Source organism: Petromyzon marinus, chromosome 83 (genome assembly GCF_048934315.1).
Source record: "Petromyzon marinus isolate PM22_M1 ecotype Great Lakes invasive population chromosome 83, UKy_Petmar_22M1.pri1.0, whole genome shotgun sequence".
Taxonomy (NCBI): Eukaryota; Metazoa; Chordata; class Hyperoartia; order Petromyzontiformes; family Petromyzontidae; genus Petromyzon; species Petromyzon marinus.
In genome coordinates this window covers 677,655-701,112 of record NC_133748.1, presented here as the reverse complement: position 1 = coordinate 701,112, position 23,458 = coordinate 677,655, and the positions used below count along the sequence as shown (strand labels likewise).

Below are 23,458 nucleotides of genomic sequence, written 5' to 3'. Positions count from 1 at the left end.
GCGTCTCCCAGTGTCTCCCAGTGTCACCCAGCGTCTCCCAGTCTCTCCCAGTGTCTCCCAGTGTCTCCCACCCAGTGTCTCCCAGCGTCTCCCACCCAGTGTCTCCCACCCAGTGTCTCCCACCCAGTGTCTCCCACCCAGTGTCTCCCACCCAGTGTCTCCCAGCGTCTCCCACCCACTGTCTCCCACCCAGTGTCTCCCACCCAGTGTCTCCCACCCAGTGTCTCCCACCCAGTGTCTCCCACCCAGTGTCTCCCACCCAGTGTCTCCCACCCAGTGTCTCCCACCCAATGTCTCCCACCCAGTGTCTCCCACCCAGTGTCTCCCACCCAGTGTCTCCCACCCAGTGTCTCCCACCCAGCGTCTCCCAGTGTCTCCCACCCAGTGTCTCCGACCCAGCGTGTCCCACCCAGTATCTCCCACCCAGTGTCTCCCAGTGTCTCCCACCCAGCGTCTCCCACCCAGTGTCTCCCAGTGTCTGTCTCCTACCCAGTGTCTCCCACCCAGTGTCTCCCACCCAGTGTCTCCCACCCAGTGTCTCCCAGTGTCTCCTACCCAGTGTCTCCCACCCAGCGTCTTCCACCCAGTGTCTCCCATCCAGCGTCTCCCACCAAGCGTCTCCCACCCAGTGTCTCCCACCCAGTGTCTCCCACCCAGTGTCTCCCACCCAGTGTCTCCCACCCAGTGTCTCCCACCCAGCGTCTCCCACCCAGTGTCTCCCAGTGTCTCCCACCCAGTGTCTACCAGCATCTCCCACCCAGTGTCTCCCAGTGTCTCCCACCCAGTGTCTCCCACCCAGCGTCTCCCACCCAGCGTCTCCCACCCAGTGCCTCCCAGCGTCTCCCACCCAGTGTCTCCCAGTGTCTCCCACCCAGTGTCTCCCACCCAGTGTCTCCCACCCAGCGTCTCCCACCCAGTGTCTCCCACCCAGTGTCTCCCACCCAGTGTCTCCCACCCAGTGTCTCCCACCCAGCGTCTCCCACCCAGTGTCTCCCACCCAGTGTCTCCCACCCAGCGTCTCCCACCCAGTGTCTCCCACCCAGCGTCTCCCACCCAGCGTCTCCCACCCAGCGTCTCCCACCCAGCGTCTCCCACCCAGCGTCTCCCACCCAGTGTCTCCCACCCACTGTCTCCCACCCACTGTCTCCCACCCAGCGTCTCCCACCCAGTGTCTCCCAGTGTCTCCCACCCAGTGTCTCCCACCCAGTGTCTCCCACCCAGCGTCTCCCACCCAGTGTCTCCCAGTGTCTCCCACCCAGTGTCTCCCACCCAGTGTCTCCCACCCAGTGTCTCCCAGTGTCTCCCAGCGTCTCTCACCCAGCGTCTCCCACCCAGTGTCTCCCACCCAGTGTCTCCCACCCAGTGTCTCCCACCCAGCGTCTCCCACCCAGCGTCTCCCACCCAGTGTCTCCCACCCAGTGTCTCCCACCCAGTGTCTCCCACCCAGTGTCTCCCACCCAGTGTCTCCCACCGAGTGTCTCCCACCCAGTGTCTCCCCGCGTGTCCCAGCGTCTCCCACCCAGTGTCTCCCAGTGTCTCTCAGCGTCTCCCACCCAGTGTCTCCCACCCAGTGTCTCCCAGCATCTCCCACCCAGTGTCTCCCACCCAGTGTCTCCCACCCAGTGTCTCCCACCCAGCGTCTCCCACCCAGCGTCTCCCACCCAGCGTCTCCCACCCAGCGTCTCCCACCCAGCGTCTCCCACCCAGTGTCTCCCACCCAGTGTCTCCCACCCAGTGTCTCCCACCCAGTGTCTCCCACCCAGTGTCTCCCCGCGTATCCCAGCGTCTCCCACCCAGTGTCTCCCAGCATCTCCCACCCAGTGTCTCCCACCCAGTGTCTCCCAGTGTCTCCCAGTGTCTCCCCGCGTGTTCCACCAAGCGTCTCCCACCCAGTGTCTCCCCGCGTGTCCCAGCGTCTCCCAGTGTCTCCCAGTGTCTCCCACCCAGTGTCTCCCACCCAGTGTCTCCCAGCATCTCCCACCCAGTGTCTCCCACCCAGCGTCTCCCACCCAGCGTCTCCCACCCAGTGTCTCCCACCCAGTGTCTCCCACTCAGTGTCTCCCACCCAGTGTCTCCCAGTGTCTCCCACCCAGTGTCTCCTAGCGTCTCCCACCCAGTGTCTCCCACCCAGTGTCTCCCACCCAGTGTCTCCGACCCAGTGTCTCCCACCCAGTGTCTCCCACCCAGTGTCTCCTAGCGTCTCCCAGTGTCTCCCAGTGTCTCCCACCCAGTGTCTCCCACCCAGTGTCTCCCACCCAGTGTCTCCCACCCAGTGTCTCCCAGCGTCTCCCAGTGTCTCCCACCCAGTGTCTCCCACCCAGTGTCTCCCACCCAGCGTCTCCCACCCAGTGTCTCCCACCCAGTGTCTCCCAGCGTCTCCCAGTGTCTCCCAGTGTCTGCCACCCAGCGTCTCCCAGTGTCTCCCAGTGTCTCCCACCCAGTGTCTCCCAGTGTCTCCCAGTGTCTCCCACCCAGTGTCTCCCTGCGTGTCTCCCAGTGTCTCCCACCCAGTGTCTCCCAGCATCTCCCAGTGTCTCCCAGTGTCTCCCACCCAGTGTCTCCCAGTGTCTCCCAGCGTCTCCCAGCGTCTCCCAGTGTCTCCCAGTGTCTCCCAGCGTCTCCCAGTGTCTCCCAGCGTCTCCCAGTGTCTCCCAGCGTCTCCCAGTGTCTCCCAGTGTCTCCCAGCGTCTCCCAGTGTCTCCCACACAGTGTCTCCCAGTGTCTCCCACCCAGTGTCTCCCACCCAGTGTCTCCCACCCAGTGTCTCCCACCCAGTGTCTCCCACCCAGTGTCTCCCAGCATCTCCCAGTGTCTCCCACCCAGTGTCTCCCAGTGTCTCCCACCGTCTCCCACCCAGTGTCTCCCACCCAGTGTCTCCCAGTGTCTCCCACCCAGTGTCTCCCACCCAGTGTCTCCCACCCAGTGTCTCCCACCCAGTGTCTCCCACCCAGTGTCACCCAGTCTCCCAGTGTCTCCCACCCAGTGTCTCCCAGTGTCTCCCACCCAGTGTTTCCTACCCAGTGTCTCCCACCCAGTGTCTCCCACCCAGTGTCTCCCAGCGTCTCCCAGTGTCTCCCACCCAGTGTCTCCCACCCAGTGTCTCCTAGCGTCTCCCACCCAGTGTCTCCCACCCAGTGTCTCCCACCCAGTGTCTCCCACCCAGTGTCTCCCACCCAGTGTCTCCTAGCGTCTCCCACCCAGTGTCTCCCACCCAGTGTCTCCCACCCAGTGTCTCCCACCCAGTGTCTCCCACCCAGTGTCTCCCACCCAGTGTCTCCCACCCAGTGTCTCCCACCCAGTGTCTCCCACCCAGTGTCACCCAGTCTCCCAGTGTCTCCCACCCAGTGTCTCCCAGTGTCTCCCACCCAGTGTCTCCCACCCAGTGTCTCCCACCCAGTGTCTCCCCGCGTGTCCCAGTGTCTCCCACCCAGTGTCTCCCCGCGTGTCCCAGTGTCTCCCACCCAGTGTCTCCCCGCGTGTCCCAGTGTCTCCCACCGAGTGTCTCCCACCCAGCGTCTCCCCGCGTGTCCCCCCGTGCGTCCCACACCGGTCTCCTTGAGCAGAGTGATGCTCTCCTCCTTCCTCTCGTCGTAAACCCTCGTGCCAGCCACTTCCCTCAGCAGCTTGAGACGCTGAGAGTCGGGGGCTGTGGCCATTTGGTTGATCTGAGACACAAAACGGAGAGAGAGAGAGAGAGACAGACACGGTCACCACAGTGGCCAGGGAGATGTCAACTACCTCGCCTGGTACGCAGGAGTTCGTGGGTTCCATCCCGGACCCTGACACCACGGTGGCTAGGAGATGTTAACGACCTCGCCTGGTACGCAGGAGGTCGTGGGTTCCATCCCGGACCCTGACACCACAGTGGCTAGGAGATGTTAACTACCTCGCCTGGTACGCAGGAGGTCGTGGGTTCGATCCCGGACCCTGACACCACGGTGGCTAGGAGATGTTAACTACCTCGCCTGGTACACAGGAGGTCGTGGGTTCGATCCCGGACCCTGACACCACAGTGGCTAGGAGATGTTAACTACCTCGCCTGGTACGCAGGAGGTCGTGGGTTCGATCCCAAATCTGACACCACAGTGGCTAGGAGATGTTAACTACCTCGCCTGGTACGCAGGAGGTCGTGGGTTCCATCCCAACCCTGACACCACAGTGGCTAGGAGATGTTAACTACCTCGCCTGGTACGCAGGAGGTCGTGGGTTCGATCCCAAATCTGACACCACAGTGACTAGATGTTAACTACCTCGCATGGTACGCAGGAGGTCGTGGGTTCGATCCCGAACCCTGACACCACAGTGGCTAGATGTTGACTACCTTGCCTGGTACGCAGGAGGTCGTGGGTTCGATCCCGAACCCTGACACCACAGTGGCTAGGAGATGTTAACTACCTCGCCTGGTACGCAGGAGGTCGTGGGTTCGATCCCGGACCCTGACACCACGGTGGCTAGGAGATGTTAACTACCTCGCCTGGTACGCAGGAGGTCGTGGGTTCGATCCCGACCTTGACACCACAGTGGCTAGATGTTAACTACCTCGCCTGGTACGCAGGAGGTCGTGGGTTCCATCCTGGACACTGACGGTGGCTAGGAGATGTTAACTACCTCGCCTGGTACGCAGGAGGTCGTGGGTTCGATCCCAAATCTGACACCACAGTGACTAGATGTTAACTACCTCGCCTGGTACGCAGGAGGTCGTGGGTTCCATCCCAACCCTGACACCACAGTGGCTAGGAGATGTTAACTACCTTGCCTGGTACGCAGGAGGTCGTGGGTTCGATCCCGGACCCTCACACCACGGTGGCTAGGAGATGTTAACTACCTCGCCTGGTACGCAGGAGGTCGTGGGTTCGATCCCAAATCTGACACCACAGTGACTAGATGTTAACTACCTCGCCTGGTACGCAGGAGGTCGTGGGTTCCATCCCAACCCTGACACCACGGTGGCTATGAGATGTTAACTACCTCGCCTGGTACGCAGGAGATCGTGGGTTCCATCCCAACCCTGACACCACAGTGGCTAGGAGATGTTAACTACCTCGCCTGGTACGCAGGAGGTCGTGGGTTCGATCCCGGACCCTGACACCACAGTGGCTAGGAGATGTTAACTACCTCGCCTGGTACGCAGGAGGTCGTGGGTTCGATCCCGGACCCTGACACCACAGTGGCTAGGAGATGTTAACTACCTCGCCAGGTACGCAGGAGGTCGTGGGTTCGATCACAACCCAGACACCACGATAGCTAGGAGATGTTAACTACCTCGCCTGGTACGCAGGAGGTCGTGGGTTCCATCCCAACCCTGACACCACAGTGGCTAGGAAATGTTAACTACCTCGCCTGGTACGCAGGAGGTCGTGGGTTCGATCCCAAATCTGACACCACAGTTGCTAGATGTTAACTACCTCGCCTGGTACGCAGGAGGTCGTGGGTTCGATCCCGGACCCTGACACCACGGTGGCTAGGAGATGTTAACTACCTCGCCTGGTACGCAGGAGGTCGTGGGTTCGATCCCGACCTTGACACCACAGTGGCTAGATGTTAACTACCTCGCCTGGTACGCAGGAGGTCGTGGGTTCCATCCCGGACACTGACGGTGGCTAGGAGATGTTAACTACCTCGCCTGGTACGCAGGAGGTCGTGGGTTCGATCCCAAATCTGACACCACAGTGACTAGATGTTAACTACCTCGCCTGATACGCAGGAGGTCGTGGGTTCCATCCCAACCTTGACACCACAGTGGCTAGGAGATGTTAACTACCTTGCCTGGTACGCAGGAGGTCGTGGGTTCGATCCCGGACCCTCACACCACGGTGGCTAGGAGATGTTAACTACCTCGCCTGGTACGCAGGAGGTCGTGGGTTCGATCCCAAATCTGACACCACAGTGACTAGATGTTAACTACCTCGCCTGGTACGCAGGAGGTCGTGGGTTCCATCCCAACCCTGACACCACGGTGGCTATGAGATGTTAACTACCTCGCCTGGTACGCAGGAGATCGTGGGTTCCATCCCAACCCTGACACCACAGTGGCTAGGAGATGTTAACTACCTTGCCTGGTACGCAGGAGGTCGTGGGTTCGATCCCGGACCCTGACACCACGGTGGCTAGGAGATGTTAACTACCTCGCCTGGTACACAGGAGGTCGTGGGTTCCATCCCGGACCCTGACACCACAGTGGCTAGGAGATGTTAACTACCTCGCCTGGTATGCAGGAGGTCGTGGGTTCGATCCCTGACCCTGACACCACAGTTGCTAGGAGATGTTAACTACCTCGCCTGGTACGCAGGAGGTCGTGGGTTCCATCCCGGACCCTGACACCACGGTGGCTAGGAGATGTCAACTACCTCGCCTGGTACGCAGGAGGTCGTGGGTTCGATCCCAAATCTGACACCACAGTGGCTAGATGTTAACTACCTCGCCTGGTACGCAGGAGGTCGTGGGTTCGATCCCGGACCCTGACACCACGGTGGCTAGGAGATGTTAACTACCTCGCCTGGTACGCAGGAGGTCGTGGGTTCGATCACAACCCTGACACCACGGTGGCTAGGAGATGTTAACTACCTCGCCTGGTACGCAGGAGGTCGTGGGTTCCATCCCAACCCTGACACCACAGTGGCTAGGAGATGTTAACTACCTCGCCTGGTACGCAGGAGGTCGTGGGTTCCATCCCAACCCTGACACCACAGTGGCTAGGAGATGTTAACTACCTCGCCTGGTACGCAGGAGGTCGTGGGTTCGATCGTGGACCCTGACACCACGGTGGCTAGGAGATGTTAACTACCTCGCCTGGTACGCAGGAGGTCGTGGGTTCCATCCCAACCCTGACACCACAGTGGCTAGGAGATGTTAACTACCTCGCCTGGTACGCAGGAGGTCGTGGGTTCGATCCCGGACCCTGACACCACAGTGGCTAGGAGATGTTAACTACCTCGCCTGGTACGCAGGAGGTCGTGGGTTCCATCCCGACCCTGACACCACAGTGGCTAGGAGATGTTAACTACCTCGCCTGGTACGCAGGAGGTCGTGGGTTCCATCCCGGACCCTGACACCACGGTGGCTAGGAGATGTTAACTACCTCGCCTGGTACACAGGAGGTCGTGGGTTCCATCCCAACCCTGACACCACAGTGGCTAGGAGATGTTAACTACCTCGCCTGGTACGCAGGACGTCGTGGGTTCGATCCCGAACCCTGACACCACAGTGGCTAGGAGATGTTAACTACCTCGCCTGGTACGCAGGAGGTCGTGGGTTCGATCTCAAATCTGACACCACAGTGGCTAGATGTTAACTACCTCGCCTGGTACGCAGGAGGTCGTGGGTTCCATCCCAACCCTGACACCACAGTGGCTATGAGATGTTAACTACCTCGCCTGGTACGCAGGAGGTCGTGGGTTCGATCCCAAATCTGACACCACAGTGGCTAGATGTTAACTACCTCGCCTGGTCCGCAGGAGGTCGTGGGTTCGATCACAACCCAGACACCACGATAGCTAGGAGATGTTAACTACCTCGCCTGGTCCGCAGGAGGTCGTGGGTTCGATCACAACCCAGACACCACGATAGCTAGGAGATGTTAACTACCTCGCCTGGTACGCAGGAGGTCGTGGGTTCGATCCCGGACCCTGACACCACAGTGGCTAGGAGATGCTAACTACCTCGCCTGGTACTCAGGAGGCCGTGGGTTCCATCCCGAACCCTGACACCACAGTGGCTAGGAGATGTTAACTACCTCGCCAGGTACGCAGGAGGTCGTGGGTTCCATCCCGGACCCTGACACCACAGTGGCTAGGAGATGTTAACTACCTCGCGTGGTACGCAGGAGGTCGTGGGTTTCGATCCCAACCCTGACACCACAGTGGCTAGGAGATGTTAACTACCTCGCCTGGTACGCAGGAGGTCGTGGGTTCCATCCCAACCCTGACACCACAGTGGCTAGGAGATGTTAACTACCTCGCCTGGTACGCAGGAGGTCGTGGGTTCGATCCCGGACCCTGACACCACGGTGGCTAGGAGATGTTAACTACCTCGCCTGGTACGCAGGAGGTCGTGGGTTCGATCCCGGACCCTGACACCACGGTGGCTATATGCTAACTACCTCGCCTGGTACGCAGGAGGTCGTGGGTTTAATCCCAACCCTGACGCCCGCTGCTGTATATTTGGAGTTTGCGTGTCTCTCTCTCTCTCTCCCCGTGGTGGCGTGGATTTTCACCCGGGTCCTCCGGTTTTCCCCTCCACATTTAGAATCATCCGCTTAGTGCAGGGGCTGGGGAAAGTTCGGCCCGCGAAAATAATTAGGTGTGGCCCTTCCAAGGCAACCGCAGGCGGGACTCGAAATTCAATAAATCTAGGTAGAGCAAAACCTGGAAAAGCAGTTTGCGAGCAGTAACAACATCTAGTAATTAGGTTTTACCCTTTTAACTGGCACCAAAAACTGACAAACTTTATTCAAGGCATCGTGTTTGCAATAACCACAACACAACGCAGTCAAAATGCAAACAAAAAGAGACAACTCTGATGATAATGATATTTGGCACTGTCCTTGAATTTGATTGGTCCACACCCGAGACGGCTTTTCTTAGAGCCCTTTAGTCTCTCCACTGGGTGTTGGACCAGAAGACGCCAAAAGGCGTACAACTCAAAAACAGCGAACTATCAGAGTTATTGAGGGCTCGGGGTGAGCATTTACATTATGAGACCTCCTTTGCCAGTAACAAGATATAGGAATAGGTTTTACCCTTTTAACTGGCACAAAAAACTGACACCTTTCAAGGACAGTGCCAAATATCATTATCAGAGTTGTCTCTTTTGTTTGCATTTTGACTGCTTGTGTTGTGGTTATTGCTAAACATGATGCCTTGAATAAAGGTGTCAGTTTTTTGTGCCAGTTAAAAAAGGGTAAAAACCTATTCCTATATCTTGTCACTGGCAAAGGAGGTCTCATAATGTTAATGCTCACCCCGAGCCCTCAATAACTCTGATAGTTCGCTGTTTTTGAGTTGTACGCCTTTTGGCGTCTTCTGGTCCAACACCAGTGGAGAGACTTAAAGGGCTCTAAGAAAAGCCGTCTCGGGTGTGGATCAATCAAATTCAAGGACAGTGCCAATATCATTATCATCAGAGTTGTCTCTTTTGTTTGCATTTTGACTGCGTTGTGTTGTGGTTATTGCAAACACGATGCCTTGAATAAAGGTGTCAGTTTCTTTTGTGCCAGTTAAAAGGGTAAAACCTAATTACTATATCTTGTTACTGGCAAAGGAGGTCTCATAATGCAAATAGCAGCAACATCGTCAACACCGGCTAACATCATCACCACACAGCTCAGCGCGCGGCCTAACCTTGGTGAGGCACAAAACAGTTTTAGTTTTTAGATTAATGGGAAGAGAGACAGGCAGAGAGAGACAGGGAGAGAGCAAAGCAAAGACAAAGCTCCCCCGTGTAGCCTGTAATAGCCTGTAGGGACAAGTGTTGTTTGAAGCAAGTAGCAGCAGCGTCTATGAAGGCTACCGGCACTGTGGCTACACACAGAGGCGGTGGTGGTGGCTAGTACCACCACCACGCCCGTCCGCCTTTGTCTCCCCCCAGTGCTAGCGATGTTCACTACACCACCACTACACCACCACTACACCACAACTACACCACCACCGCTACACCACCACCGCTACACCACCACCGCTACACCACCACTACACCACCACCGCTACACCACCACCGCTACACCACCGCTACACCACCGCTACACCACCACCGCTACACCACCACCGCTACACCACCACCACTACACCACCACCACACCACCACCGCTACACCACCACCGCTACACCACCACCGCTACACCACCACCGCTACACCACCACCGCTACACCACCACCGCTACACCACCACCACCGCTACACCACCACCACTACTACCGCTACTACCGCTACACCACCACCGCTACACCACCACTACCACCACTACCACGCTACACCACCACTACCGCGCTATGCCAGATACTCATTTGAGACTGAGTCGACCTCGGGGAGGCCCAGGACCGGTTCAGATAATCATCACCGGTGTTGGCCGTGAGGCAACACCACAACCACCATCACCCCCACAACCATCACCATCACCACCACCACACCACCACCAATGCCACCACCCCCACCCTCACCACACCGCCACCCTCACCACACCGCCACCCTCACCACACCGCCACCCTCACCACACCGCCACCCTCACCACACCGCCACCCTCACCACACCGCCACCCTCACCACACCGCCACCCTCACCACACCGCCACCCTCACCACACCGCCACCCTCACCACATCACCACCCCCACCACACCACACCCTCACCACACCGCCACCCTCACCACACCGCCACCCCCACCACACCGCCACCACCACCACACCACCACCAATGCCACCACCCTCACCACACCACCCTCACCACCCCCACCACACCGCCACCCTCACCACACCACACCGCCACCCCCACCACACCGCCACCCTCACCACCCTCACCACACCACCCTCACCACCCTCACCACACCGCCACCCTCACCACACCGCCACCCTCACCACACCGCCACCCTCACCACACCGCCACACTCACCACCACACCGCCACACCCACCACCACTATCACCACCACCACTATCACTATCACCACCATCATCACCACCACTATCCCTATCACCATCACCACCACCACTATCACTATTACCATGATCACCACCATCACCACCACCACTATCACTATTACCATGATCACCACCATGATCACCACCACTATCACCCTCACCACACCACCACACCCTTACCACCCTCACCACACCCTCACCACCCTCACCACACCACACCGCCACGTCACCTTGCCCTGCTTGACGATGTAGTAAGGGTTGCTACGGGAGAAGCCGGCGCTCTCCAGTAAGTTCATGACGTCATTCTTCCTGCAGCCACACAGACAAAGGGCACCCGTGTAGCCTCCACACAGGCGGGCGGGGCAAGTGCGTGTGGGGAGCCACGCCCTACGGCCCTCCTAGAGGCTACCTGGGGGGAGCTTTGTCTGTGTCTCAGCACTTGCCCCTACAGCCCTGCTAGAGGCTACCTGGGGGAGCTTTGTCTGTGTCTCACCACTTGCCCCTACAGCCCTGCTAGAGGCTACCTGGGGGAGCTTTTTGTCCGTGTCTCGGCACTTGCCCCTACAGCCCTGCTTTAGGCTACCTGGGGGAGCTTTGTCTGTGTCTCGGCACTTGCCCCTGCAGCCCTGCTAGAAGCTACCTGGGGGAGCTTTGTATGTGTCTCGGCACTTGCCCCTACAGCCCTGCTAGAGGCTACCTGGGGGAGCTTTGTCTGTGTCTCGGCACTTGCCCCTGCAGCCCTGCTAGAGGCTACCTGGGGGAGCTTTGTCTGTGTCTCGGCACTTGCCCCTACAGCCCTGCTAGAGGCTACCTGGGGGAGCTTTTTGTCTGTGTCTCGGCACTTGCCCCTACAGCCCTGCTAGAGGCTACCTGGGGGAGCTTTGTCTGTGTCTCAGCACTTGCCCCTACAGCCCTGCTGGAGGCTACCTGAGGGAGCTTTGTCTGTGTCTCAGCACTTGCCCCTACAGCCCTGCTGGAGGCTACCTGGGGGAGCTTTGTCTGTGTCTCAGCACTTGCCCCTACAGCCCTCCTAGATGCTACCTGGGGGAGCTTTGTCTGTGTCTCAGCACTTGCCCCTGCAGCCCTCCTAGATGCTACCTGGGGGAGCTTTGTCTGTGTCCCGACACTTGCCCCTGCAGCCCTGCTAGAGGCTACCTGGGGGAGCTTTGTCTGTGTATCAGCACTTGCCCCTACAGCCCTGCTAGAGGCTACCTGGGGGAGCTTTGTCTGTGTCTCGGCACTTGCCCCTACAGGAGGCTACCTGGGGGAGCTTTGTCTGTGTCTCGGCACTTGCCCCTACAGCCCTGCTAGAGGCTACCTGGGGGAGCTTTTTGTCCGTGTCTCGGCACTTGCCCCTACAGCCCTGCTAGACGCTACCTGGGGGAGCTTTGTCTGTGTCTCGGCACTTACCCCTACAGCCCTGCTAGAGGCTATCTGGGGGAGCTTTGTCTGTGTATCAGCACTTGCCCCTACAGCCCTGCTAGAGGCTACCTGGGGGAGCATTTTGTCTGTGTCTCAGCACTTGCCCCTACAGCCCTGCTAGAGGCTATCTGGGGGAGCTTTGTCTGTGTCTCTGCACTTGCCCCTACAGCCCTGCTAGAGGCTATCTGGGGGACCTTTGTCTGTGTCTCAGCACTTGCCCCTACAACCCTGCTAGAGGCTATCTGGAGGAGCTTTGTCTGTGTCTCAGCACTTGCCCCTACAGCCCTGCTAGAGGCTACCTGGGGGAGCTTTTTGTCCGTGTCTCGGCACTTGCCCCTACAGCCCTGCTAGAGGCTACCTGGGGGAGCTTTGTCTGTGTCTTGGCACTTGCCTCTGCATCCCTGCTAGAAGCTACCTGGGGGAGCTTTGTCTGTGTCTCGGCACTTGCCCCTACAGCCCTGCTAGAGACTACTTGGGGGAGCTTTGTCTGTGTCTCGGCACTTGCCCCTACAGCCCTGCTAGAGGCTACCTGGGAGAGCTTTGTCTGTCTCGGCACTTGCCCCTACAGCTCTGTTAGAGGCTACCTGGGGGAGCTTTGTCTGTGTCTCGGCACTTGCCCCTACAGCCCTGCTAGAGGCTACCTGGGGGAGCTTTGTCTGTGTCTCGGCACTTGCCCCTACAGCCCTGCGAAAGGCTACCTGGGGGAGCTTTGTCTGTGTCTCAGCACTTGTCCCTACAGCCGTGCTAGAGCCTACCTGGGGGAGCTTTGTCTGTGTATCAGCACTTGCCCCTACAGCCCTGCTAGAGGCTACCTGGGGGAGCTTTGTCTGTGTCTCAGCACTTGCCCCTAGAGCCCTGCTAGAGGCTACCTGGGGGAGCTGTGTCTGTGTCTCAGCACTTGCCCCTACAGCCCTGCTAGAGGCTACCTGGGGGAGCTTTGTATCTGTGTCTCAGCACTTGCCCCTACAGCCCTGCTAGAGGCTACCTGGGGGAGCTTTGTCTGTGTCTCAGCACTTGCCCCTACAGCCCTGCTAGAGGCTACCTGGGGGAGCTTTGTCTGTGTCTCAGCACTTGCCCCTACAGCCCTGCTAGAGGCTACCTGGGGGAGCTTTGTCTGTGTCTCAGCACTTTCCCCTACAGCCCTGCTAGAGGCTACCTGGGGGAGCTTTGTCTGTGTCTCAGCACTTGCCCCTACAGCCCTGTTAGAGGCTACCTGGGGGACAGCTGTGTGGAGCGCTGTGTTAGCTGTGTGTGGTGCTGTGTTAGCTGTGTGTAGTGCTGTGTTAGCTGTGTGTGGTGTTGTGTTAGCTGTGTGTAGTGTTGTGTTAGCTGTGTGTGTGCTGTGTTAGCTGTGTGTATGCTGTGTTAGCTGTGTGAAGTGTTGTGTTAGCTGTGTGTAGTGCTGTGTTAGCTGTGTGTGGTGTTGTGTTAGCTGTGTGTAGTGTTGTGTTAGCTGTGTGTGTGCTGTGTTAGCTGTGTGGAGTGCTGTGTTAGCTGTGTGTGGTGCTGTGTTAGCTGTGTGTTAGCTGTGTGTGTGCTGTGTTAGCTGTGTGGAGTGCTGTGTTAGCTGTGTGTTAGCTGTGTTAGCTGTGTGTCGCACTGTGTTAGCTGTGTGTAGTGCTGTGTTAGCTGTGTGTGGTGCTGTGTTAGCTGTGTGTAGTGTTGTGTTAGCTGTGTGTAGTGTTGTGTTAGCTGTGTGAAGTGCTGTGTTAGCTGTGTGTTAGCTGTGTGGAGCGCTGTGTTAGCTGTGTGTCGCACTGTGTTAGCTGTGTGTGGTGCTGTGTTAGCCGTGTGTGCTGTGTTAGCTGTGTGTAGTGCGGTGTTAGCTGTGTGTGGTGCTGTGTTAGCTGTGTGGAGCGCTGTGTTAGCTGTATGTAGTGCTGTGTTAGCTGTGTGTAGTGCTGTGTTAGCTGTGTGTCGCACTGTGTTAGCTGTGTGTGTGCTGTGTTAGCTGTGTGTGGTGCTGTGTTAGCTGTGTGTGTGCTGTGTTAGCTGTGTGTGGTGCTGTGTTAGCTGTGTGTAGTGCTGTGTTAGCTGTGTGTAGTGTTGTTAGCTGTGAGTTAGCTGTGTGTAGTGCTGTGTTAGCTGTGTGAAGTGTTGTTAGCTGTGTGTAGTGTTGTGTTAGCTGTGTGGAGCGCTGTGTTAGCTGTGTGTCACACTGTGTTAGCTGTGTGTAGTGTTGTGTTAGCTGTGTGTAGTGCTGTGTTAGCTGTGTGTAGTGTTGTGTTAGCTGTGTGTAGTGCTGTGTTAGCTGTGTGTGGTGTTGTGTTAGCTGTGTGTAGTGCTGTGTTAGCTGTGTGTAGTGCTGTGTTAGCTGTGTGGAGCGCTGTGTTAGCTGTGTGTAGTGTTGTGTTAGCTGTGTGACGTGTTGTGTTAGCTGTGTGTCGCACTGTGTTAGCTGTGTGTAGTGCTGTGTTAGCTGTGTGAAGTGTTGTTATCTGTGTGGAGCGCTGTGTTAGCTGTGTGTAGTGTTGTTAGCTGTGTGTAGTGCTGTGTTAGCTGTGTGTGGTGCTGTGTTAGCTGTGTGTGGCGCTGTGTTAGCTGTGTGTGGTGCTGTGTTAGCTGTGTGTAGTGCTGTGTTAGCTGTGTGTAGTGCTGTGTTAGCTGTGTGTGGTGCTGTGTTAGCTGTGTGTGTGCTGTGTTAGCTGTGTGTAGTGCCGTGTTAGCTGTGTGTGGTGCTGTGTTAGCTGTGTGTGTGCTGTGTTAGCTGTGTGTGTGCTGTGTTAGCTGTGTGTTGCGCTGTGTTAGCTGTGTGTAGTGTTGTGTTAGCTGTGTGTGGTGCTGTGTTAGCTGTGTGTGGTGCTGTGTTAGCTGTGTGTAGTGCTGTGTTAGCTGTGTGTCGCACTGTGTTAGCTGTGTGAAGTGCTGTGTTAGCTGTGTGTGTGCTGTGTTAGCTGTGTGGAGCGCTGTGTTAGCTGTGTGTGGTGCTGTGTTAGCTGTGTGGAGCGCTGTGTTAGCTGTGTGTGGTGCTGTGTTAGCTGTGTGAAGTGCTGTGTTAGCTGTGTGTAGTGCTGTGCTAGCTGTGTATCGCACTGTGTTAGCTGTGTGTGTGCTGTGTTAGCTATGTGTTAGCTGTGTGAAGTGCTGTGTTAGCTGTGTGACGTGTTGTGTCTACTGACGTCACGATCTTCTTGTCCAAGAAGTATTGGTCCTTCTTCGCTCCGATGACTCGTCTCAGAGTGACCTCCTCCTTGTCAATCTGAGCACAAAAGACAAAGGTCCTCCACGTGACTGCCGTGCCAGGCTAGGTGCAGGAGGAGGTCACGGGACAGGCCCATGACTGACCGAGACGACTGGCTGATGCACCACCTGTGCCCCCTACTGTGCCAACCTGCTGCGCTTTAGCCACCCGGCGCTCCGCTCGTTGTTGTGAGCGTCGCTCCTCCGCCCTCCGTTGTTGTTGCTGGAGGGCAACTGCCTCCAACTGCCCAGTAGCAGCGTCCTTCACGAGCCTCCTCCACAGAGGCCGATCTTGACACCGCTGGTGCCGGTCATCGGCAAGTCCACTCAGCTCCACATCAGCTCCATCTCTTCTCTATCCCGTGCCACCCACTCACTCACCTACTCCCTCACCCACTCACTCACTCACCCACTCAATCCATCAATCATGCACTCACTCACCTACCTGCTCACTCACCAACTCCCTCATTCACCCACTCACTCACCTACCCACTCACCCAATCAATCGCTCACCCACTCACTCACCCACACCCACTTAATCAATCAATCATCCACTCACTCACCTACCTGCTCACTCACCAACTCCCTCATTCACCCACTCACTCACCTACCCACTCACCCAATCAATCGCTCACCCACTCACTCACTCACCCACTCCCACTTAATCAATCAATCATCCACTCACTCACCTACCTGCTCACTCACCAACTCCCTCATTCACCCACTCACTCACCTACCCACTCACCCAATCAATCAATCATCCACTCACTCACCCACTCAATCAATCAATGATCTACCTGCTCACTCACCAACTCCCACATTCACCCACTCACTCACCTACCCACTCACCCAATCAATCAATCATCCACTCACTCACCCACTCCCGCACTCACTCCCTCACCTACTCAATCATCCACTCATTCACCCACCTGCTCACTCACCAACTCCCTCATTCACCCACTCACCCAATAAATCATCCACTCACTCACCCACTCACTCCCTCACTCAATCAATCACCCACTCACCCACCCACCCACCAACTCACACATCAGCTTATCTCTCAGGCCCATGACACTCAGAACCCCTTATCTCACCCGCACAAAGACAAAAGATCCCCCTGTATAGTCTTCACAGGCTGCAGGGGCAAGTGCTGTTCGCGATTAGCCGACACTGTGGCACACGAGGGGGTGGGTGGCCAGCACCGCCGGGTGGCTAAAGCACAGCAGGTTGGCACAGTTAGGGGCACAGGTGGTGCATCAGCCAGTCATCTCAGTCAGTCGACCCGTGGCACCTGCTGGGTCTGCCCCGTGACCTCCTGCCAGCGGGCGTTTGACACTTCACGTGGTAGCCTCAAGGTGCACATAGCCTGGCACAAGCGTCGTGGTGACGTCACCGCCACTTAGTGGCGAATGTCGGTTGTTGTTGTGTGTGACTGTGTGTGTGAGTGTGTGTGGCGTGCGTGTCTGTATGTGTGAGTGAGTGCGTGTCTGTGTGTGTCTGTGTGTGTGTGTCTATGTGTGTCTGTCTGCGTCTGTGTGTGGAGTGCGTCTTACCGGCAGGCGGTTGTCCGAGTTGTCAAAGACAACCTCGACGAAGGCCGAGATCACCCGTGGACCGGTACCCTCCTGTCTCACACACAGACAGAGATCCCCCGTGTAGCCTTAACAGACGGTAGGGGCAAGTGCTGTCAGCGAGTAGCAGCACCTACACACAGACAAAGATCCCCCGTGTAGCCTTAACAGACTGTAGGGGCAAGTGCTGTCAGCGAGTAGCAGCACCTACACACAGACAAAGATCCCCCGTGTAGCCTTAACAGACTGTAGGGGCAAGTGCTGTCAGCGAGTAGCAGCACCTACACACAGACAAAGATCCCCCGTGTAGCCTTAACAGACTGTAGGGGCAAGTGCTGTCAGCGAGTAGCAGCACCTATACACAGACAGAGATCCCCCGTGTAGCCTTAACAGACTGTAGGGGCAAGTGCTGTTAGCGAGCACCTATGAAGGCCGGTAACGGTACACGAGGGGGTGGGTGGCCAGCACCACGCCCGACCGCCTTTGTCTCCCTAGTGGCAATGTTTACACACCGCACCAGGTACTCATTTGAGGCTGAGTCGACCTAGACACAGACAGACACACACACAGACACACACACACACAGACAACACGCACACACAAAGAGACACAGACACTCACACAAAGACACACTACACACAGACACACACACACTGACAGACACACACACACAAAGAGACACACTACACAGACAGACACACACACACAGAAACACACAAAAAGACACACACACACTCACACAAAAAGACAGACGCAGAAACACTCACACAAAGACACACAAAGAGACACACACAGACAGACACACACATAAAGAGACACACGCAAAAATACACACACACAGACACACAGACAGATACACACACACTACACACAGACACACACAACAACCGCCATTCGCCACTAAGTGGCGGTGACGTCACCACGACGCTTGTGCCAGGACATGTGCACCTTGAGGCCTCAAGACACACACACAGACAAGACACACACACACACACAAAGAGACACACACACAGAAACACACAAAAAGACACAGACACCCACGCAAAAAGACACTCAGAAACACTCACGCAAAGACACACAAAGAGACACACAGACAGACATACACACACATAAAGAGACACACAGACACACACAGAGAGACACACACAGACACACACACAAAGAGACACACTACACACAGACACACAGACACACTCACACAAAAAGACAAAGGTCCCCCGTGTAGCCTCTAATAGACTGTTGGGGTTGGGCCAAGTGCTGTTAGCAGCGAGCAGCCAGCAGCAGCAGCGTTTGTGAAGGCCGGCACTGTGGGTGTTGTGTCAGGCACTGTGAGTGATGAGTCAGGCACTGTGAGTGATGTGTCAGGCACTGTGGATGATGAGTCAGGCACTGTGAGTGATGTGTCAGGCACTGTGGGTGTTGTGTCAGGCACTGTGGGTGTTGTGTCAGGCACTGTGAGTGATGTGTCAGGCACTGTGGATGATGAGTCAGGCACTGTGAGTGATGTGTCAGGCACTGTGGGTGTTGTGTCAGGCACTGTGGGTGTTGTGTCAGGGACTGTGAGTGATGAGTCAGGCACTGTGGGTGATGTGTCAGTCACTGTGTCAGGCACTGTGGGTGTTGTGTCAGGCACTGTGAGTGATGAGTCAGGCACTGTGGGTGTTGAGTCAGGCACTGTGAGTGATGTGTCAGGCACTGTGAGTGATGAGTCAGGCACTGTGAGTGATGAGTCAGGCACTGTGAGTGATGTGTCAGGCACTGTGGGTGTTGTGTCAGGCACTGTGGGTGTTGTGTCAGGCACTGTGAGTGATGTGTCAGGCACTGTGGATGATGAGTCAGGCACTGTGAGTGATGTGTCAGGCACTGTGGGTGTTGTGTCAGGCACTGTGGGTGTTGTGTCAGGCACTGTGAGTGATGAGTCAGGCACTGTGGGTGATGTGTCAGTCACTGTGTCAGGCACTGTGGGTGTTGTGTCAGGCACTGTGAGTGTTGTGTCAGGCACTGTGAGTGATGTGTCAGGCACTGTGGGTGTTGTGTCAGGCACTGTGGGTGATGTGTCAGGCACTGTGTCAGGCACTGTGGGTGTTGTGTCAGGCACTGTGGGTGTTGTGTTAGGCACTGAGTGTTGTGTCAGGCACTGTGAGTGATGAGTCAGGCACTGTGGGTGTTGTGTCAGGCACTGTGGGTGATGTGTCAGGCACTGTGAGTGATGTGTCAGGCACTGTGAGTGATGTGTCAGGCACTGTGAGTGATGAGTCAGGCACTGTGAGTGATGTGTCAGGCACTGTGTCAGGCACTGTGAGTGATGAGTCAGGCACTGTGGGTGTTGTGTCAGGCACTGTGAGTGATGTGTCAGGCACTGTGAGTGATGTGTCAGGCACTGTGTCAGGCACTGTGAGTGATGAGTCAGGCACTGTGGGTGTTGAGTCAGGCACTGTGAGTGTTGAGTCAGGCACTGTGAGTGATGTGTCAGGCACTGTGGGTGTTGTGTCAGGCACTGTGGGTGTTGTGTCAGGCACTGTGGGTGATGTGTCAGGCACTGTGGGTGATGTGTCAGGCACTGTGGGTGTTGTGTCAGGCACTGTGAGTGATGAGTCAGGCACTGTGGGTGATGTGTCAGGCACTGTGGGTGTTGTGTCAGGCACTGTGTCAGGCACTGTGAGTGATGAGTCAGGCACTGTGGGTGATGTGTCAGGCACTGTGGGTGTTGTGTCAGGCACTGTGAGTGATAAGTCAGGCACTGTGGGTGTTGAGTCAGGCACTGTGGGTGATGTGTCAGGCACTGTGTCAGGCACTGTGGGTGTTGTGTCAGGCACTGTGAGTGATGTGTCAGGCACTGTGGGTGATGTGTCAGGCACTGTGGGTGTTGTGTCAGGCACTGTGGGTGTTGTGTCAGGCACTGTGGGTGTTGTGTCAGGCACTGTGGGTGATGAGTCAGGCACTGTGGGTGATCAGTCAGGCACTATGGGTGATGAGTCAGGCACTGTGGGTGATGAGTCAGGCACTGTGGGTGATGTGTCAGGCACTGTGAGTGATGTGTCAGGCACTGTGGGTGTTGTGTCAGGCACTGTGTCAGGCACTGTGTCAGGCACTGTGTCAGGCACTGTGGGTGTTGTGTCAGGCACTGTGGGTGTTGTGTCAGGCACTGTGGGTGATGAGTCAGGCACTGTGGGTGATGTGTCAGGCACTGTGGGTGTTGTGTCAGACACTGTGAGTGATGAGTCAGGCACTGTGTCAGGCACTGTGAGTGATGTGTCAGGCACTGTGGGTGATGTGTCAGGCACTGTGAGTGATGTGTCAGGCACTGTGGGTGTTGTGTCAGGCACTGTGGGTGATGTGTCAGGCACTGTGGGTGTTGTGTCAGGCACTGTGAGTGATGTGTCAGGCACTGTGGGTGATGTGTCAGGCACTGTGTCAGGCACTGTGGGTGTTGTGTCAGGCACTGTGGGTGATGTGTCAGGCACTGTGTCAGGCACTGTGAGTGATGTGTCAGGCACTGTGAGTGATGAGTCAGGCACTGTGGGTGATGTGTCAGGCACTGTGTCAGGCACTGTGAGTGATGTGTCAGGCACTGTGGGTGTTGTGTCAGGCACTGTGTCAGGCACTGTGGGTGATGAGTCAGGCACTGTGAGTGATGTGTCAGGCACTGTGGGTGATGTGTCAGGCACTGTGGGTGATGAGTCAGGCACTGTGGGTGTTGTGTCAGGCACTGTGGGTGATGTGTCAGGCACTGTGGGTGTTGTGTCAGGCACTGTGGGTGATGTGTCAGGCACTGTGGGTGTTGTGTCAGGCACTGTGTCAGGCACTGTGGGTGATGAGTCAGGCACTGTGAGTGATGTGTCAGGCACTGTGTCAGGCACTGTGAGTGATGTGTCAGGCACTGTGGGTGATGAGTCAGGCACTGTGAGTGATGAGTCAGGCACTGTGGGTGTTGTGTCAGGCACTGTGGGTGTTGTGTCAGGCACTGTGTCAGGCACTGTGGGTGATGAGTCAGGCACTGTGAGTGATGAGTCAGGCACTGTGGGTGTTGTGTCAGGCACTGTGAGTGATGTGTCAGGCACTGTGTCAGGCACTGTGGGTGATGAGTCAGGCACTGTGGGTGATGTGTCAGGCAATGTGGGTGTTGTGTCAGGCACTGTGAGTGATGTGTCAGGCACTGAGTCAGGCACTGTGAGTGATGAGTCAGGCACTGTGGGTGTTGTGTCAGGCACTGTGGGTGTTGTGTCAGGCACTGTGGGTGTTGTGTCAGGCACTGTGGGTGATGAGTCAGGCACTGTGGGTGATGTGTCAGGCACTGTGGGTGTTGTGTCAGGCACTGTGAGTGATGAGTCAGGCACTGTGAGTGATGAGTCAGGCACTGTGGGTGTTGTGTCAGGCACTGTGTCAGGCACTGTGGGTGATGTGTCAGGCACTGTGGGTGTTGTGTCAGGCACTGTGGGTGTTGTGTCAGGCACTGTGGGTGATGAGTCAGGCACTGTGAGTGTTGTGTCAGGCACTGTGAGTGATGAGTCAGGCACTGTGGGTGATGTGTCAGGCACTGTGGGTGTTGTGTCAGGCACTGTGAGTGATGAGTCAGGCACTGTGGGTGATGAGTCAGGCACTGTGAGTGATGTGTCAGGCACTGTGGGTGATGTGTCAGGCACTGTGGGTGATGTGTCAGGCACTGTGGGTGAAGTGTCAGGCACTGTGAGTGATGTGTCAGGCACTGTGGGTGATGAGTCAGGCACTGTGTCAGGCACTGTGAGTGATGTGTCAGGCACTGTGGGTGATGAGTCAGGCACTGTGTCAGGCACTGTGAGTGATGAGTCAGGCACTGTGGGTGATGAGTCAGGCACTGTGAGTGTTGTGTCAGGCACTGTGAGTGATGAGTCAGGCACTGTGGGTGATGTGTCAGGCACTGTGGGTGTTGTGTCAGGCACTGTGAGTGATGAGTCAGGCACTGTGGGTGATGAGTCAGGCACTGTGAGTGATGTGTCAGGCACTGTGGGTGATGAGTCAGGCACTGTGTCAGGCACTGTGAGTGATGTGTCAGGCACTGTGGGTGATGAGTCAGGCACTGTGTCAGGCACTGTGAGTGATGAGTCAGGCACTGTGGGTGATGAGTCAGGCACTGTGTCAGGCACTGTGTCAGGCACTGTGAGTGATGTGTCAGGCACTGTGGGTGATGAGTCAGGCACTGTGTCAGGCACTGTGAGTGATGAGTCAGGCACTGTGGGTGTTGTGTCAGGCACTGTGTCAGGCACTGTGTCAGGCACTGTGAGTGATGTGTCAGGCACTGTGGGTGTTGTGTCAGGCACTGTGTCAGGCACTGTGTCAGGCACTGTGAGTGATGAGTCAGGCACTGTGGGTGTTGTGTCAGGCACTGTGTCAGGCACTGTGTCAGGCACTGTGAGTGATGTGTCAGGCACTGTGGGTGTTGTGTCAGGCACTGTGTCAGGCACTGTGTCAGGCACTGTGTCAGGCACTGTGTCAGGCACTGTGTCAGGCACTCACGTGCAGCAGAGCCTGCCTCTGTTCAGGCCGTAAGTGGCTGAATTCATCGCTCAGCACAAACTGGATCGCTGTAACATCACCACCATCAACATCACCACCATCAACATCACCACCATCAACAACATCACCACCATCACCACCATCACCACCATCAACAACACCACCATCAACATCACCACCATCAGCATCACTACCATCAACAACATCACCACCATCAACATCACCACCATCAACAACACCACCATCAACATCACCACCATCAACATCACCACCATCAACATCACAATCATCATCAACACCACCATCATCAACATCACTATCATCACCAACACCACCATCAACAACACCACCATCAACAACACCACCATCAACAACACCACCATCAACAACACCACTATCAACATCACTACCATCAACAACACCACCATCAACATCACCAACACCACCACCATCAACATCACCACCATCAACAACACCACCATCAACAACACCATCATCAACATCACCACCATCAACATCACCACCATCAACAACACCACCATCAACAACACCACCATCAACATCACCAACACCACCACCATCAACATCACCACCATCAACAACACCACCATCAACATCACCACCATCAACATCAATATCACCAACATCACCAACACCACCACCATCAACATCACCACCATCAACACCACCACCATCAACAACACCACCATCATCAACATCACCACCATCAACATCAATATCACCAACATCACCAACACCACCACCATCAACATCACCACCATCAACACCACCACCATCAACAACACCACCATCAACAACACCACCATCAACATTACCCCCATCAACATCACTATCATCACCAACATCACCACCATCAACAACACCACCACCATCAACAACACTACCATCACCAACACCACCATCAACATCACTACCATCAACATCACCATCACCAACACCACCACCATCAACATCACCACCATCAACAACACCACCATCAACATTACCTCCATCAACATCACTATCATCACCAACATCACCACCATCACCAACACCACCACCATCAACAACACCACCATCAACAACACCACCATCAACATCACCACCATCAACATCACCATCACCAACATCACCACCATTACCAACACCACCACCATCAACACCACC

General features: G+C 56.3%; 1 protein-coding gene across 1 annotated transcript in view; it reads right to left on the bottom strand.

Moving 5' to 3' along the window:
* The window catches only part of SMC3 (structural maintenance of chromosomes 3), a 124,844-nt gene that overhangs the window by 93,531 nt on the left and 7,855 nt on the right, over window positions 1-23,458 (bottom strand). Inside the window, 5 exon segments of the mRNA XM_076057531.1 lie at window positions 3,548-3,665; window positions 10,856-10,934; window positions 15,167-15,246; window positions 16,781-16,852; window positions 22,292-22,359. Coding sequence (XP_075913646.1) covers window positions 3,548-3,665; window positions 10,856-10,934; window positions 15,167-15,246; window positions 16,781-16,852; window positions 22,292-22,359 — 417 coding nt within the window.